General features: G+C 41.6%; 1 protein-coding gene across 4 annotated transcripts in view; it reads right to left on the bottom strand.

Moving 5' to 3' along the window:
- Nucleotides 1-14,787, bottom strand: part of hecw2a (HECT, C2 and WW domain containing E3 ubiquitin protein ligase 2a) — a 67,681-nt gene that overhangs the window by 11,780 nt on the left and 41,114 nt on the right. For all 4 annotated transcript variants that reach the window (XM_029113638.2, XM_029113637.2, XM_029113634.2 and 1 more), the window contains exons 18-24: nt 9,401-9,503; nt 6,968-7,064; nt 5,054-5,137; nt 4,428-4,513; nt 2,468-2,588; nt 2,270-2,383; nt 1,711-1,863 (exon numbers count right to left, since the gene is read on the bottom strand). In XM_029113638.2, the coding sequence (XP_028969471.1) occupies nt 1,711-1,863; nt 2,270-2,383; nt 2,468-2,588; nt 4,428-4,513; nt 5,054-5,137; nt 6,968-7,064; nt 9,401-9,503 (758 nt within the window). The remainder of the gene's footprint in view (nt 1-1,710; nt 1,864-2,269; nt 2,384-2,467; nt 2,589-4,427; nt 4,514-5,053; nt 5,138-6,967; nt 7,065-9,400; nt 9,504-14,787) is intronic.

Genomic DNA, 14,787 nt, shown 5'->3' with positions numbered 1-14,787 from the left:
TGGTCTCAGTCACAATGGTTCTGAAGGGTATATCCTCTGGGAATTTGGTGTCATAGTCTATTATTACAGGAGGTACTTCTGTCCACAAGCCAAGCAAGGCAGAGGTCCCACCAGATCCATGGCAATCCTCTTAAACAGGGTCTCTATAATTGGGAGAGATGAGAGGGATACGCTAATGCTGCTTGGCAAGTACACAGGAAAGTCTCATGTGAGTTACAGAACTTGGCAATTTCTTGGATGATTCTGGGCCTAAAATCTAACCAGGAACCACTCTAGTTTTCTCACATGCCAGGTGTACCCTTATTAAAACCTCCCCAGGTGCTTTCTCATGATGACTCCTGGAAGAACTGTCGTTCCTGTTCCTCCTAGAGCTCACACTCTTGTCTTCAAGGGATCGACTGGTCGGAGCTCATCCCTGTACTCTCGCTCTCGGATGTTCATCTCAAACTGGGCTATCGGGGACTTGTGTCGGGGACGAGTAGTGGACTACTTGGACTGCGCAGTGCTACCGCCCTCTTGGTGGCAGCATTACCACACTCCGTAGTCTTCCAGAGATGCTCAGACAGTGGACAGTTGTGGCCAAGCAGCACTGGGATCTTCTTCTGGGGGATCGCCCACCACCGGGGCGGACACTGAGGTAGGCCCTATGGAACTGTCGGCAGCTCCCCATCGTCTCCCCATCGTCTTCACCCGATGAGGGCGCTGATGCTGGGAGCTCGTCTAGGAGGAGATATAGCTTGCCTCAGTAAATCCCACCTTACCAGTTCAGATGTTTCCCTTTGGGCAATAGAGTGGCGGTCTGGTGTTGCGTCTCCTCCCTTATCTTGTGGTATGTCCACAATTGGGGGGTATGGGGGGATGGTAACCAGAAAGTATTACAAAAATGACAACGACCACTGAAACGAGAATCAAAATATTGGGGGAGAAAGGTTTTGACCATGATGTGTCCGCATCCTCCACCAGTTGTATCGGGTTGGATACTACATCACTAAAATGACAACGCAACGTATAAAATAAGAGACCAGAGACAATTAATAAAGTTCATTCATGTATTGAATGAGTCGGGTCACTTTTTCTTTTAACAGAAGAGATAAGAGACAGAAAAAAAATATCAACATAATCTTGTGGTCCTGGACTATGTAAACAGCTAACTAAGGAAGAAAACAAATGAAATTGCACCATGGCCTAGTCCTGTACATGTGCATACATATATACTTTAAGACAGTGGTTCCCAACCAGGGGTACTAGGACTCCTGGGGGTACTTGGCCTTTCCACAGGGGGTACCTGAAAACACTCATGACACCATAGACTTACTAGTGAAATGAACATGAGGGGGTACTTCAGGGGTACTCCAAGCAGTGCAAATTCTTTTTGGGGGTACAGTAACTGAAAAAGGTTGGGAGCCACTGCTTTTAAGGGGAAGCTATGGTTGTCATAAACAAAATATTTGAGGCATCAAGAAACTTGCAGAATAGTCGGCTGTAGAACCTCTCCCTGCATTGACAGAGCTTTTCCTTGTATCTGCTCATCAGTGAGCGTTTGCCAAGTGTGCATGGCTTAAACAGAAGGACACACAAAGCAATCAATGGACACAGCAATGGTTAATTGGGAAGCACACTGGAGAGGTCACTGTTGTGTTGTCTTCCTGCGGTTTGCCACTGTACTCCCAACACTGTATGCCTTCCTTGATATTCAAATGTGTCACTCACCACTCATGATGGTTGTCCACGAAAGCAGACATGGGGCTGATCTGCACGGTGTAGGTGTCATTGGCCGAGTACTCAAACAGGCCATAGTAAGGGTTAAACAACTCCCTTGACACCAGGAAGAAGAACTCCCTTGATGGGCCGCTGTAGTCCAGCCTACAAGACACATAAAAATTAAATTTTTTCACTCCACACCTTAATCCTTACTCTGAAAGTAGTCAGTACTATCTTCAACCAATTAAAATTGTATGGAAGTAAACAGGGCATGAGAAAATGTTGTTGTTTTTTTTAAGGACAAAACACTTACAAAAATATACTCATATAATTTCATGTGATTTAGTGTTATTTTTCTATTTTTTTAACAACCTAATTACTTTAATAGATTTTTAGCAAAATTTTGATAAGTAAAATGAAGGCTATAATGGCTGTTAAAAGAAACCTGAATATAAGATGAACATATACTTCTTTCAAGGTGAGGAACCATCTAACATCAAGTAGAAAAATAGGTAAATTATCTTCTGTAGCACATATGACAGATCTATACACTCATGGAAACACTCACCCCTCTTCGCCCACAAAGCTGACGTATAGTTTGCTCCTCTGGAGGTCTTTACGGGAGTAGCACATGATCTGATTGAAGGCATCCTCCAATAAGTGATCTCTACGAATTATCAATCTGGATAAAGATGAAACCCAAAACCATTGTCACAAATGCACGCACAACACATGACTGTCATCATCAAACAGCACCGATACTCACTTGACCTTCCCAGGTCCCTGGCCGTAACCCTTTGTCTCCAGCTTGCGGTAGAAGTTTCTCAGTTTGGCTTCAAAGTCCCGTTTGTACGGGGCAGGGGCACGTGCATTAGCTCGCTGAGTACCTGAGAGAAAGGTGAGAAAAGGAGGAAGAGCAAGATAGAGGTGGAGGAGGATGAAACATTGTCAAAAACAAGCTCATAAGCTCATCAAAATATTTTAATTCTTAATCTCATTTGAATTTTTTTTGAATATCAGTAGTTAAAAACAAGAAACCAGGCAAGTCTAGTTTAGCCGGCCCAAAATAAAACGTGTTAATCGTGGCTACCCTCTCGAGATTTAACCCGGGTCACCCACATGAAAAGCATTGTCGTTAACCACTATGCCACCAAACTTAATATTATAAAGCATTATATTATTTTCACTCATTAACATCACGCCGAGTGTCAATATTTTGATAGACATCATTAACTAGCGTTAAACTGAGTAACGTTTCTTAAGTTTACCTCCACCACAAATAGTATCTATGAACTGCATGAGTTTTGCCACTGGCCGTTTTAAAAGCTTTTTAGCTAGTAATACGTCGCAAGACGCCATTATATTGTGTTAAACTGAGTAAGACTGGCCGTTTTAACAGCTTATTAGCCATTAGTGAATGATATTGATACAATATCAATATAGGTGTATCAATATAGGTTACGATAACAGACTTTTTTGTCAAGTGAAAAGATGAAAGAATTGTGTAGCCAGCGAAGTGTTTGTCTATCCTGAACAAATCCTGAGACATAATTTGAAAATCCACCAGAAATAGTTGCAATAGTAAAGTGTCATTTTAGGCTTCCCGTAACATATTTACTCAAGATTGTAGCCAGCAAAGTTTTTGTCTATCCTGAACAAATCCTCTTTTGCCACTGGCTGTTTTAACAGTTAGCCATTTGTAGAGTATCTATCAATACCTTTTCATGTGACAACAATGAAGAAATCACACTTAAAGTAGTGAGTGTACAGCTTGTACACATAACTCAACACACAGCCATTAATGTCTAAACCGCTGGCAACAAAAGTAAGAGCTTCCCAGGATGCCGCTGGAGTCCTCTTCCACTCCTCCATGACGACATCACGGAGCTCGTGGATGTTAGAGACCTTGCTCTCCTCCACCTTCCATTTGAGGATGCCCCACAGATGCTCAATAGGGTTTAGGTCTGGAGACATGCTTTCCATCACCTTTACCCTCAGCTTCTGAGCAAGGCAGTGGTCGTCTGGGAGGTGTATTTGGGGTCGTTATTATGTTGGAATACTGCCCTGCAGCCCAGTCTCCGTAAGGAGGGGATCATGATCTGCTTCAGTATGTCACAGTACATGTTGGCTTCCTGTTACATAGTTACGTAAAGTAGCCAGTACAGATTTTTCTGTCCTGAACCTCAGGCATAATGTGTTTTGACAGTTACGGGAGGCGAACATGGGACCTGTTTTTGCGGGGCCTGCTTCTCTAACCACTACACTATTTAACAAGGGGTAGGTAGTCAGTCAGTCACTCAGTAAGAGACATTCGCTCTTCTTAGCCGGCTTCGTTTACACGGTTCGGCAAAAAAACACTTAACTTCACTGATTAAAAGTGCTAAGCATGTTCTTTTACAGCAAAATGGGAGTAAAAAGGTTTCAATGTGGGTGTATGTGGGTTTATTTTGTCCTGTTTTACACATGTACAATCAGGGCCCATGGGCTTTGATACTAGTTGTTAAATTAAGGGTTGCAGTAGTTATTTATAAATTGTTTTACATACAATCCATATCAGCCCCCTGAGACACCCTTTGTGAGTGGGGTCACAGATCAAGTGATCTTTCCCCTCACCGACCCAGGAATTGAACAAACAACCTTGTGGTTACATTCTGCTTATGTGTGCAACTGTGCATGCTTGCGGATTTGCATATACTTTTTGTGTGGGTATGTGTATGTGGTCTGACCGGGGGAGCTCTGAGGGGAGGAGCAGTAACTAGGATGCAGTAGGGCAGCAGGTGGAACATAGGTCATCACCTCCTCTTCAAACAGGCTGAGAGAGAAAGGAAAAAGGGTTGTTTGAATACACACACCCCCCTCACACACACACACAAAACAAACTACCACAACAGAATTAAGCACACCGCATTTTGACATCATTTCGTATTAATTGGGTGATGGTGTTTTGTGGCCCTTATTGTTATTGGGACAGTGGAAATTTGGGATTTATAAATTTGGGATTTATAATCAAACAATTACTAGGACAGTAATAAATAGATTCTCATCTTTGTTTTGTAAGGTTTGTTGTTGAAGTTGAAAGAAAACTGAACCATATATTAAAGTATTGCAAACCAAATACTATCAATCAGTAAGAATTTCATTAGGCCAGTTGAGTATTTTATCTTTATCTCAAACATGTCAATTGGATACTTCTGCTACCAATGATTGAAATACTTCCATTCAAAAATTGTGTTGGAATGGTGTGGGCATAAACCCAAAAATGGAAAGGAGTGGGAATATAATGGTCAACATCCATCTCACACATGAAAACACACACTACTCACAAAAATATTGTAACACACAAAGGTCCTACCTTAGCAAAATTACTAGATCAGCATCGCTGGATAGACGAGCAAGCCCAGAAACACCCTCACTGCGAATGAACTGTAGCCTTTCCCTGCAAACACACAGACACAAATGAACATACAGACGCACATACAGTGGGGAGAACAAGTATTTGATACACTGCCGATTTTGTAGGTTTTCCTACTTACAAAGCATGTAGATGTCTGTAATTTTTTACCATAGGTACACTTCAACTGTGAGAGATGGAATCTAAAACAAAAATCCAGAAAATCACATTATATGATTTTTAAATAATTAATATGCATTTTATTGCATGACATAAGTATTTGATCACCTATCAACTAGTAAGAATTCCGTCTCTCACAGACCTGCTGGTTTTTCTTTAAGAAGCCCTCCTGTTCTCCACTCATTACCTGTATTAACTGCACCTGTTTGAACTTGTTACCTGTATAAAAAACACCTGTCCACATACTCAATCAAACAGACACCAACCTCTGCACAATGGCCAAGACCAGAGAGCTGTATAAGGACATCTGTGATAAAATTGTAGACCTGCACAAGGCTGGGATGGGCAATAGGACAATAGGCAAGCAGTTTGGTGAGAAGGCAACAACTGTTGCCGCAATTATTAGAAAATGGAAGAAGTTCAAGATGACGGTCAATCTCCCTCGGTCTGGGGCTAGGTCCCCCTGCTCAAGCCAACGCATGTCCAGGCCCGTCTGAAGTTTGCCAATGACCATCTGGATGATCCAGAGGAGGAATGGGAGAAGGTCATGTGGTCTGATGAGACAAAAATAAAGCTTTTTGGTCTAAACTCCACTTTCCGTGTTTCGAGGAAGAAGAAGGATGAGTACAACCCCAAGAACCCAGTCTCAAAGAAAACCATTAGTAACACACTACGCCGCCATGGATAAAAATCCTGCAGCGCACGCAAGGTCCTCCTGCTCAAGCCAGCGCATGTCCAGGCCCGTCTGAAGTTTGCCAATGACCATCTGGATGATCCAGAGGAGGAATGGGAGAAGGTTATGTGGTCTGATGAGACAAAAATAGAGATTTTTGATCTAAACTCCACTCGCTGTGTTTCGAGGAAGAAGAAGGATGAGTACAACCCCAAGAACACCATCCCAACCGTGAAGCATGGAGGTGGAAACATCATTCTTTGCGGATGCTTTTCTGCAAAGGGGACAGGACGACTGCACCATATTGAGGGGAGGATGGATGGGGCCATGTATCGCGAGATCTTGGCCAACAACCTCCTTCCCTCAGTAAGAACATTGAAGATGGGTCGTGGCTGGGTCTTCCAGCATGACAATGACCAGAAACACACAGCCAGGGCAACTAAGGAGTGGCTCCGTAAGAAGCATCTCAAGGTCCTGGATTGGCCTAGCCAGTCTCCAGACCTGAACCCAATAGAACATCTTTGGAGGGAGCTGCAAGTCCGTATTGCCCAGCAACATCCCCGAAACCTGAAAGATCTGGAGAAGGTCTGTATGGAGGAGTGGGCCAAAATCCCTGCTGCAGTGTGTGACAACCTGGTCAAGAACTACAGGAAACGTATGATCTCTGTAACTGCAAAAAAAAAGTTTCTGTACCAAATATTAAGTTCTGCTTTTCTGATGTATGAAATACTTATGTCATGCAATAAAATGCTAATTAATTACTTAAAAATCATACAATATGATTTTCTGGATTTTTGTTTAAGATTCCGTCACTCACAGTTGAAGAGCACCTATGATAAAAATTACAGACTTCTACATGCTTTGTAAGTGGGAAAACCTGCAAAATCGGCAGTGTATCAAATAATTGTTCTCCCCACTGTACAAATGTATGATAACGCTGTTTAGTAGATTTATCACACGGGGTTACAAAGGTTAGGATTAAAGGTTAAACATCAAGTTCAAGGGTGATTGGGGTGACATACTTAAGTGAATGATTTCGGATGAGCTCTGGCTGCCTTTCCTGCAAAATCTCGATAATGTTTGGTTGTCGTAAAAATGCCACAATCTTGTCATTGTAGGCTAGGGAAAGAGCAGAGACAATATTACTTATATATGCCAAAAAAAACAGAAAGAAATTGTCATGTTTTGGTACAAAACATAAGGGCCAAACCTAATGGTATTTCAACACAATAATTTCTCAAACACAAATCATTTCAATGAGCAGTATGATATTTTTCTGAAAAACATCATCATCAGTTATGAAATTCTATACTTTTTTGATGGTTGGTCTTGGTCTCCAGCTAGGAAGTGTATTGATGCCTTTCACTTGTTCCTGTTTCCCTGGGGTATAAATATGAGGTTGCATGCATGTAAAATGTCTTTGTCATCCATCACCATGGGTAAAACCAATGAGCTCTCAGCTGAAAGGAGACAGATGGTTAATGACCTACACAGATCAGGTAAATGGTAAAAAATTATATCCTTTTGAAAATACCACTAAACACAAGGCAATAATCAAAAAGCTTCAGAAGTCTGGAACAGTTGCAAATTTACCAAGAAAATAGTCTGCATGTGGATATTGCCCTTATTCACTTTTATGTTTAGTTTCACGTTTAGTTTCAGGAAAGGTGCCAATACTTCTTAAATTAACTGTATATGTATTTGTACACATATGTATGCACAGTACTATTTAAAAGTCTTAAGCTACCTGAGGAAAGTATGTAAAGCCATTTATTTACACTGTATGTATTTGCTTGTAAAAAGCCTAAATGACATTAGAATAAATACAGTCGATGAAATGTAACACAAATGTATTGCCCAAAAGGAAATTCATATATTGTAAGGCTAAAAGATGTCAAAAGATGTACAGACATGTGAAACAATTTAGCTAGAAGACATGTCAAAAGATGTACAATGTACAATACACAAGGGTCACTTTCTTAAAGGAATTAAGAAAATCCGCTGAAGAGCTTGCTCAGCATCTGATTATAGATCACCAAGAACAAGCTTATATTGTAAGAAGAAATATTACAAAAATGTACTGAGTGGAATGACTTGTACAGGGAAAGGAACAAGTCAAAAGATGAGCTATGCCAAATCTTGAAAGAATATTCGAAGAATGTATCACAGGACTATTTCAAAATATTACACAACCATCTCAGACAGCTAATGTATTCAGTTTTGCAATCTAAAGCTGGCCACACAAAATACTGACATGTGAACATGTTTCTTTGTGTTTATAGTGTATTTTGCGGCAACCATTTTTCCTTCAAATTTAAAAAGATACTCAATCGCTGATGATGAGAAGCATCCCTATGGCATGATGATGTCACAAACATACTTCACAATTCACACAATTTGAGTTTTGAACAAAAAAATCTATCTTGGTCTCATTTGACCATGAAATGTTTTCCCGCATGGCAGCAGGGTCACTCTTATGCTTTCAGATAATACTTTTTAAGTCTTTCTTGCCACCTGCCAACATTGGCCATTTTTATGCAGAGCTCTTGATATGGTTGATCTGTCACTCCCAGGCATTGAAATCTGTAGCTACTTCAAAGTGATTGTTGGCCTTGTTGTGGCTTCTCTCAGTGTCTTTTTGATGTTTTGAGGGATAGCCTTGTCTTGGCAATGCCTGTGTGGTGTGGTACTGATTCCATTTCCTAGTTGCTGATTCCAGTTGTGATATCATTTTGTACCCTTTTACTTCATCTCAAACTTTTGCAGAACGGTCTTTGTTTTTCCTTTAGCTTCACAGCCTGAGTAATGATCTTTCAAAAGTGGGGGTTTTATCCAATGAAATTGACAGCAACTCCTATGGTTAACATGTGGAGGCCAACGGTAACATAACTGTGTCCCCTTTGGAGAAATTTCTTTCAGCTGGGTAAAATAGAGCTTTATAGCACAGTAGTTGAATTCTTATTGTTAAATTTTTTTCACTTCTAATAAATATAAGAAACATAAAACCTAAGTCAACATATAATCAATTATTTTGAGTGTCAGTTTTTTTAATTAAAATATCAAGCATAACGAAATCTCAATGTACAGGTAACATCTGTAATTCAGTAATATCAAAGAATTGGTCAGGGGTTTTCAAGCCTTTTGCTGGGCACTGTATATACTGTATATATAGGACCATAATTCCCCAAATACCATGACATTACATGAATTCATGAAACATGAAAATACTGGACACTTTGCAAATCCTGACTTTTCAAATGCATTTTTAACATGATTAGGTTCATTCTGTAAGGGGATTAGGTTTATTCTGTACGGGGATTAGGTACATTCTGTAAGGGGATTAGGTTTAGGGTTTAGTGTAGGTTAGGTCTACAAGTAGGGTTAGGAGTTAAATGTAGGCCAAAAGACCTGAGGTAATTTTCAAGAAAACATGGTTTGCCTGACAGTGTACTCACCCACAGGCACCAAGTCCTGGTACTGAGTACGAGTGGAACCACTGAAGGTGCTGGAGGGACGGGGCATGACAGGTGGGCTGGAGTGTCGTGTATCATCTACCACCTGCAACACATAGGGGCACCAAGTTAGAACAAGCCCCTCTGCCCCCACAAACGATCAGGAAACTCCCAGACAATTACTTGTCCTTGTCAATGCATCAATTTAAAAATGTACAACTTACCACAATTTTGAGAAACTTTTCCATCTTTTTAATGAATTTACAGAGAGGGAACAAATTATTTGATACGTTTGCCCACTGACAAAGAAATGATCAGTCTATAATCTTAATGGTTGGTTTATTTGAACAGTGATAGACAGAATAACAAAACAAAAATCCTGAAAAATGCATGTCAAAATGTTATCAATTGATTTGCATTTTAATGAGTGAAATAAGTATTTGGTCCCCTCTCAATCAGAAAGATTTTTGGCTTCCAAGTGTCTTTTTATACAGGTAATGAGCTAAGATTAGGAGCACACACTTAAAGGGAGTTCTCCTAATCTCCGCTTGTTACCTATATAAAAGACACCTGTCCACAGAAGTAATCAATCAGATTCCAAACTCTCCACCATGGCCGAGACCAAAGAGCTGTCCAAGGATGTCAGGGACAAGATTGTAGACCTACACAAGGCTGGAATGGGCTACAAGACCATCATCAAACAGCTTGGTGAGAAGGTGACAACGGTTGGTGTGATTAATCGCAATTGGAAGAAACACAAAAGAACTGTCAATCTCCCTCTATCTGGGGCTCCATGCAAGATCTCACCTCGTGGAGTTGCAATGATCATGAGAACGGTGAGGAATCACCCCAGAACTACACGGGAGGATCTTGTCAATGATCTCAAGGCAGCTGGGACCATAGTCACCAAGAAAACAATTGGTAACACACTTAAAGAAAGCCCTGCTCAAGAAAGCACATGTACAAGCCCATCTGAAGTTTGCCAATGAACATCTGAATGATTCAGAGGAGAACTGGGTGAAAGTGTTGTGGTCAGATGAGACCAAAATCGAGCTCTTTGGCATCAACTCAACTCGCCGTGTTTGGAGGAGGAGGAATGCTGCCTATGACCCCAAGAACACCATCCCCACCGTCAAACATGGAGGTGGAAACATTATGCTTTGGGGGTGTTTTTCTGCTAAGGGGACAGGAAAACTTCACCACATCAAAGGGAAGATGGACAGGCCATGAACCGTCAAATCTTGGACATTGAAAATGAGTCATGGATGGGTATTCCAGCATGAAAATGACCCAAAACAAATGGCCAAGGCAACAAAGGAGTGGCTCAAGAAGAAGCACATTAAGGTCCTGGAGTGGCCTAGCCAGTATCCAGACCTTAATTCCATAGAAAATCTGTGGAGGCAGCTGAAGGTTCGAGTTGCCAAATGTCAGCCTCAAAACCTTAATGACTTGGAGAAGATCTGCAAAGAGGAGTGGGACAAAATCCCTCCTGAGATGTGTGCAAACCTGGTGGCCAACTACTAGAAAAGTCTGACCTCTGTGATTGCCAACAGGGGTTTTGCCATGTTTTGTAGAGGGATCAAATACTTATTTCACTCCTTAAAATGCTAATCAACTTATAACATTTTTGACATGCGTTTTTCTGGATTTCTTTGTGGTTTTTCTGTCTCTCACTGTTCAAATAAATCTACCTTTAAAATGATAGACTGATAATTTTTTTGTCAGTGGGCAAATGTACAAAATAAGCAGGGAATAAAAAAGATTTGCCCTCACTGTGTATATAGATATATACACAGTGAGGGCAAATCTTTTTTGGGCAACTGGTCATTATGGGCCGGTAGGCAGGAAAGAACTGCAACAGAATTATGTTATTTTTATTCCTCGAAGATTACTTCCTATAATTTATTAACCATGAATATTGCATCTTCCTAAATTGCATATCATTTGTGTTAGGATTTTATTTCATGTTTATTGGTCCCTGCCTTGCTGCTTCAGACTGCGTTCTGCTGATTCGAGTTCGCAATAGTAGGCCATAGGCTAAGCATGAATGTGGGGCTAGCCCCTCTTTCACAAAGCAATGTACATTGTATGTGTGAAAATATGAATACGCATGCTCAGAATGTTAGCGTGATCAATGTAGATCACATGAATTTGATGCCAAGTTCGGCTGACAGCCAGTAGCCCCACTACAGCGTAATTTCATATTTCAGACCTGATTGGTTGTCTGTCTGTCTGGCGCCAACATTAGTCAGCAAGAAGAACGAGGAGGGTAGATTGTCTTAGCTGGCTTGTTAGCTTCACAAACGCCAGATAACTTGAGAAAATGAATAAAGTGGATTTCATACTCGAGCACCGGTTTGAAACCCTTAATTTGGAGGAGAAACTTTAAGTAAAGCGACTTGGTGCCCATCAGCCACAGAATATTGTCATCACTCAAACTGCTGGTAAAAGTAACCGCGGGTTTAACAAGTGGTTTGTGAAGAAAAAGTGGCTAACGGTTTGCATACAAAAGAATACACTCTTTTGTTTTCCATGTCTGCTATTTGGTGGAGATGGTATTTGGTCGAGGACGGGTAACAAAGATTTGAAATCTTTGTAACCATCTTTCTGAGAGGATTGCAAAACATGCAGCGGGAGTCATCTGGACAATGCTGTGAAATCGGGCTTACTTGGAAAGGTAAATGTCGCAGCCCAAGTTGACAGTGCATATAGGCGCTCCATAACATGTATTAAACGGTGTGTCCGCCGCGTCGGTGGACTCCCTGAATCCTGGAATATTCAGATGCATTTTTGAAACTGTGTGAGGGTAATTCGAGACATCAGAGGCACTATGACGCTCAGCCCATCTTCAAATGGAAATCTAGCACTGTACAAAACTAACTGTTAGCCTGTGTGTATGAAGTGGAGGGAGGGAGGGAGGAGGAGATGGCCAAGCAAGTGGACGAGAAATCATTTGTTGCAATACAGGCAGATGAGACTGATATCTTCTGTAAATCACAAATGGTGGTTGTGTTGCGATACATGTTGCCTGAAAATACAGTGACAGAGAGGTTTTTGGAGTTTATGTAAATCATAAAACTGGACTTGGCTTCTTTAATAGCATCAAGGGTGTGCTGGAACCACTGAAACTGGGAGAAAAGCTGATCGCTCAGACTTATGATGGTGCGGCTGTAATGAGTGGAAACGTCTGAGGGGTACAGACGCTAAGGAAAGAGACATGCCCAGTTTGTTCACTGCTATGCTCACCAGCTGAACCTGACCTTGCAGCAACTTTGTTCAGCAAGGATGAGCATCCTGAAGGTGTTTTTTTTGCAGATTTACTGCATTTGCCACCTTTATCTCTGGCGCTCCAAAACCTGTTGCAGCACTTCCTGAGGCAACACAAAAACGCATTCCAAGGCTACCCGCTCTGTACAATGGAACTTTAAAAGAAGAACTGTCAATGCAGTTTGGGAGAACCGCGCTGCTCCTGTGTATGGAGGACATTTGCACACAACCAGGATGGGATGAAGCCACCATAAGTGAGGCATACGGTCTGTCAAAAAAACTCTGGGACTGAGCCTTTCTGCAGCTGCTGGATTTTTTTTTCTTCCTTATGTCAGAAGTTGATGGAGCATCGATGCATCTGGGATTAGCAGTGTGCTCAAGGAGAATGTCCAGAATATTCAGAAGCAAACTGATGAATGGGCTGCCTTTATTCACAATGGAACAGACAAGCCAGGCCGACAAGTAACCAACACAGCACCGGTGATGGAGGCATGCGACACAGTCATCTCCCGGGTGGAGCAGAGGTTTTCACAAAGTGACCACCTGATCGCTGCCAAGCTGGTTGACAGCTTGCTCTTCCCACAATATGTCCTGTCATTCCCTACATATGAGCTTGACTGTGAAACTAAGGCCTCTAGGAAACTAAAATATTTTGAAGTCTGAGTTGAACACTCTGGACCGCCACACTGAGCTTCACACTGGTAAGACGGCCCTGTCTCTGTTAAGATCCATCTATGAAAACAACCTAGAGGAGGCTTTTGCTGAGACTGTCACTCTGCTGAAAATGATCATAACAACACCTATGATGACATTCGAGTCAGAGAGGAACTTTTCCACTTTGAAAAGGGTAAAAACCTTCACTCGCAATACCATGATACAGCCGTGACTCAACGCATTGGCCATGTTGTTCATCTGATTCAGCAGCTACATGACTTAATTCCCAAAGTCATTGAAATGTTTGCCCGGAAGAATAACCGCCGTGCCACCTTTCTCTTCAAGTGAGCCCTCAGTCTTGGTGAGTGAAAGGACATTTTATCATCCTGCCTTTGTGGTGCTGGTCCGTGTATTGGTCATATTTTTGTGGTGGATCGATTGATATAGATGGTGACGAGTGTCAGTGTGTCCATGCTTATCCATTAGGTTGTTTTTCCACTTCGTTGTGGCCTTCAGTGGTGTTGAGCTCATTGCTGTTCATGTATGGCCCTGTAGGCACATTGGTTCTGAGCTTGGTTGCATTCCTAATTTAGGTTTCTAAATGTGACAGTGGTAATTTTACATGTGTGTTAGAGAGAAGGAGAGCAATAACACAAGAAGCTCTCTCTCTCTCTCCAGTATGTGTACTACAACACCTGGTAGAAGCAAGCCACTCTGTCGTTAAAAGTGTTTTGTGGAGTCACGCTGTTTGTTGATGTGTTAAATAAACACATCAGTAGCAAGAGGGAGTTTTGTAGCTTTACTGGTATGTATCCTGTATTTTGAAATGGTTTGTGCCCCACCAATTTTTTACATATAAAAACACCACTGTATATATACAGTGGGGAGAGCAAGTATTTGATACACTGCCGATTTTGCAGGTTTTCCTACTTACAAAGCATGTAGAAGTCTGTAATTTTTATCATAGGTACTCTTCAACTGTGAGTGACGGAATCTTAAACAAAAATCCAGAAAATCACATGATTTTAAAATAATAAATTTGCATTTTATTGCATGACATAAGAATCTGATTTGTTTCAGCATGACAAAAGAGTTGAAAAGAAAAGCTTTGAGTGAGGAAAAGAAGGGTTTAATTCTGGCTTTACTGGCAGAGGGACACAGTAAGTGTCAGGTTGCTTCCATAGTTGTAATAATTCATAAATGCATGTGGGCTGTGTCCAGAGTATATAAAACTTAATCCAGTGACACTGTGGCCCTATCTGGGGGAGGCCCCGGACAGGGCCAAACAAGAAGGAAGTCAATCCACGCACATTACCAAGCATTACCAAAGGGACACCCACCAACCACAACCACCCTGAAATGAGAGCAGAGAATTGCCAGCAGAATTGTCACTCCAATTGCACAATGGGCGCAACGTAGAAACAACAAGCCAACCAGAATGGAAAGAGGAGTGGGAGGTCCAGGTGCGC

Source organism: Esox lucius, chromosome 16 (genome assembly GCF_011004845.1).
Source record: "Esox lucius isolate fEsoLuc1 chromosome 16, fEsoLuc1.pri, whole genome shotgun sequence".
In the NCBI taxonomy this organism is placed as follows: domain Eukaryota; kingdom Metazoa; phylum Chordata; class Actinopteri; order Esociformes; family Esocidae; genus Esox; species Esox lucius.
The sequence above is the reverse complement of the archived record's forward strand: the minus strand, read 5'-3'. Positions and strand labels throughout refer to the sequence as shown.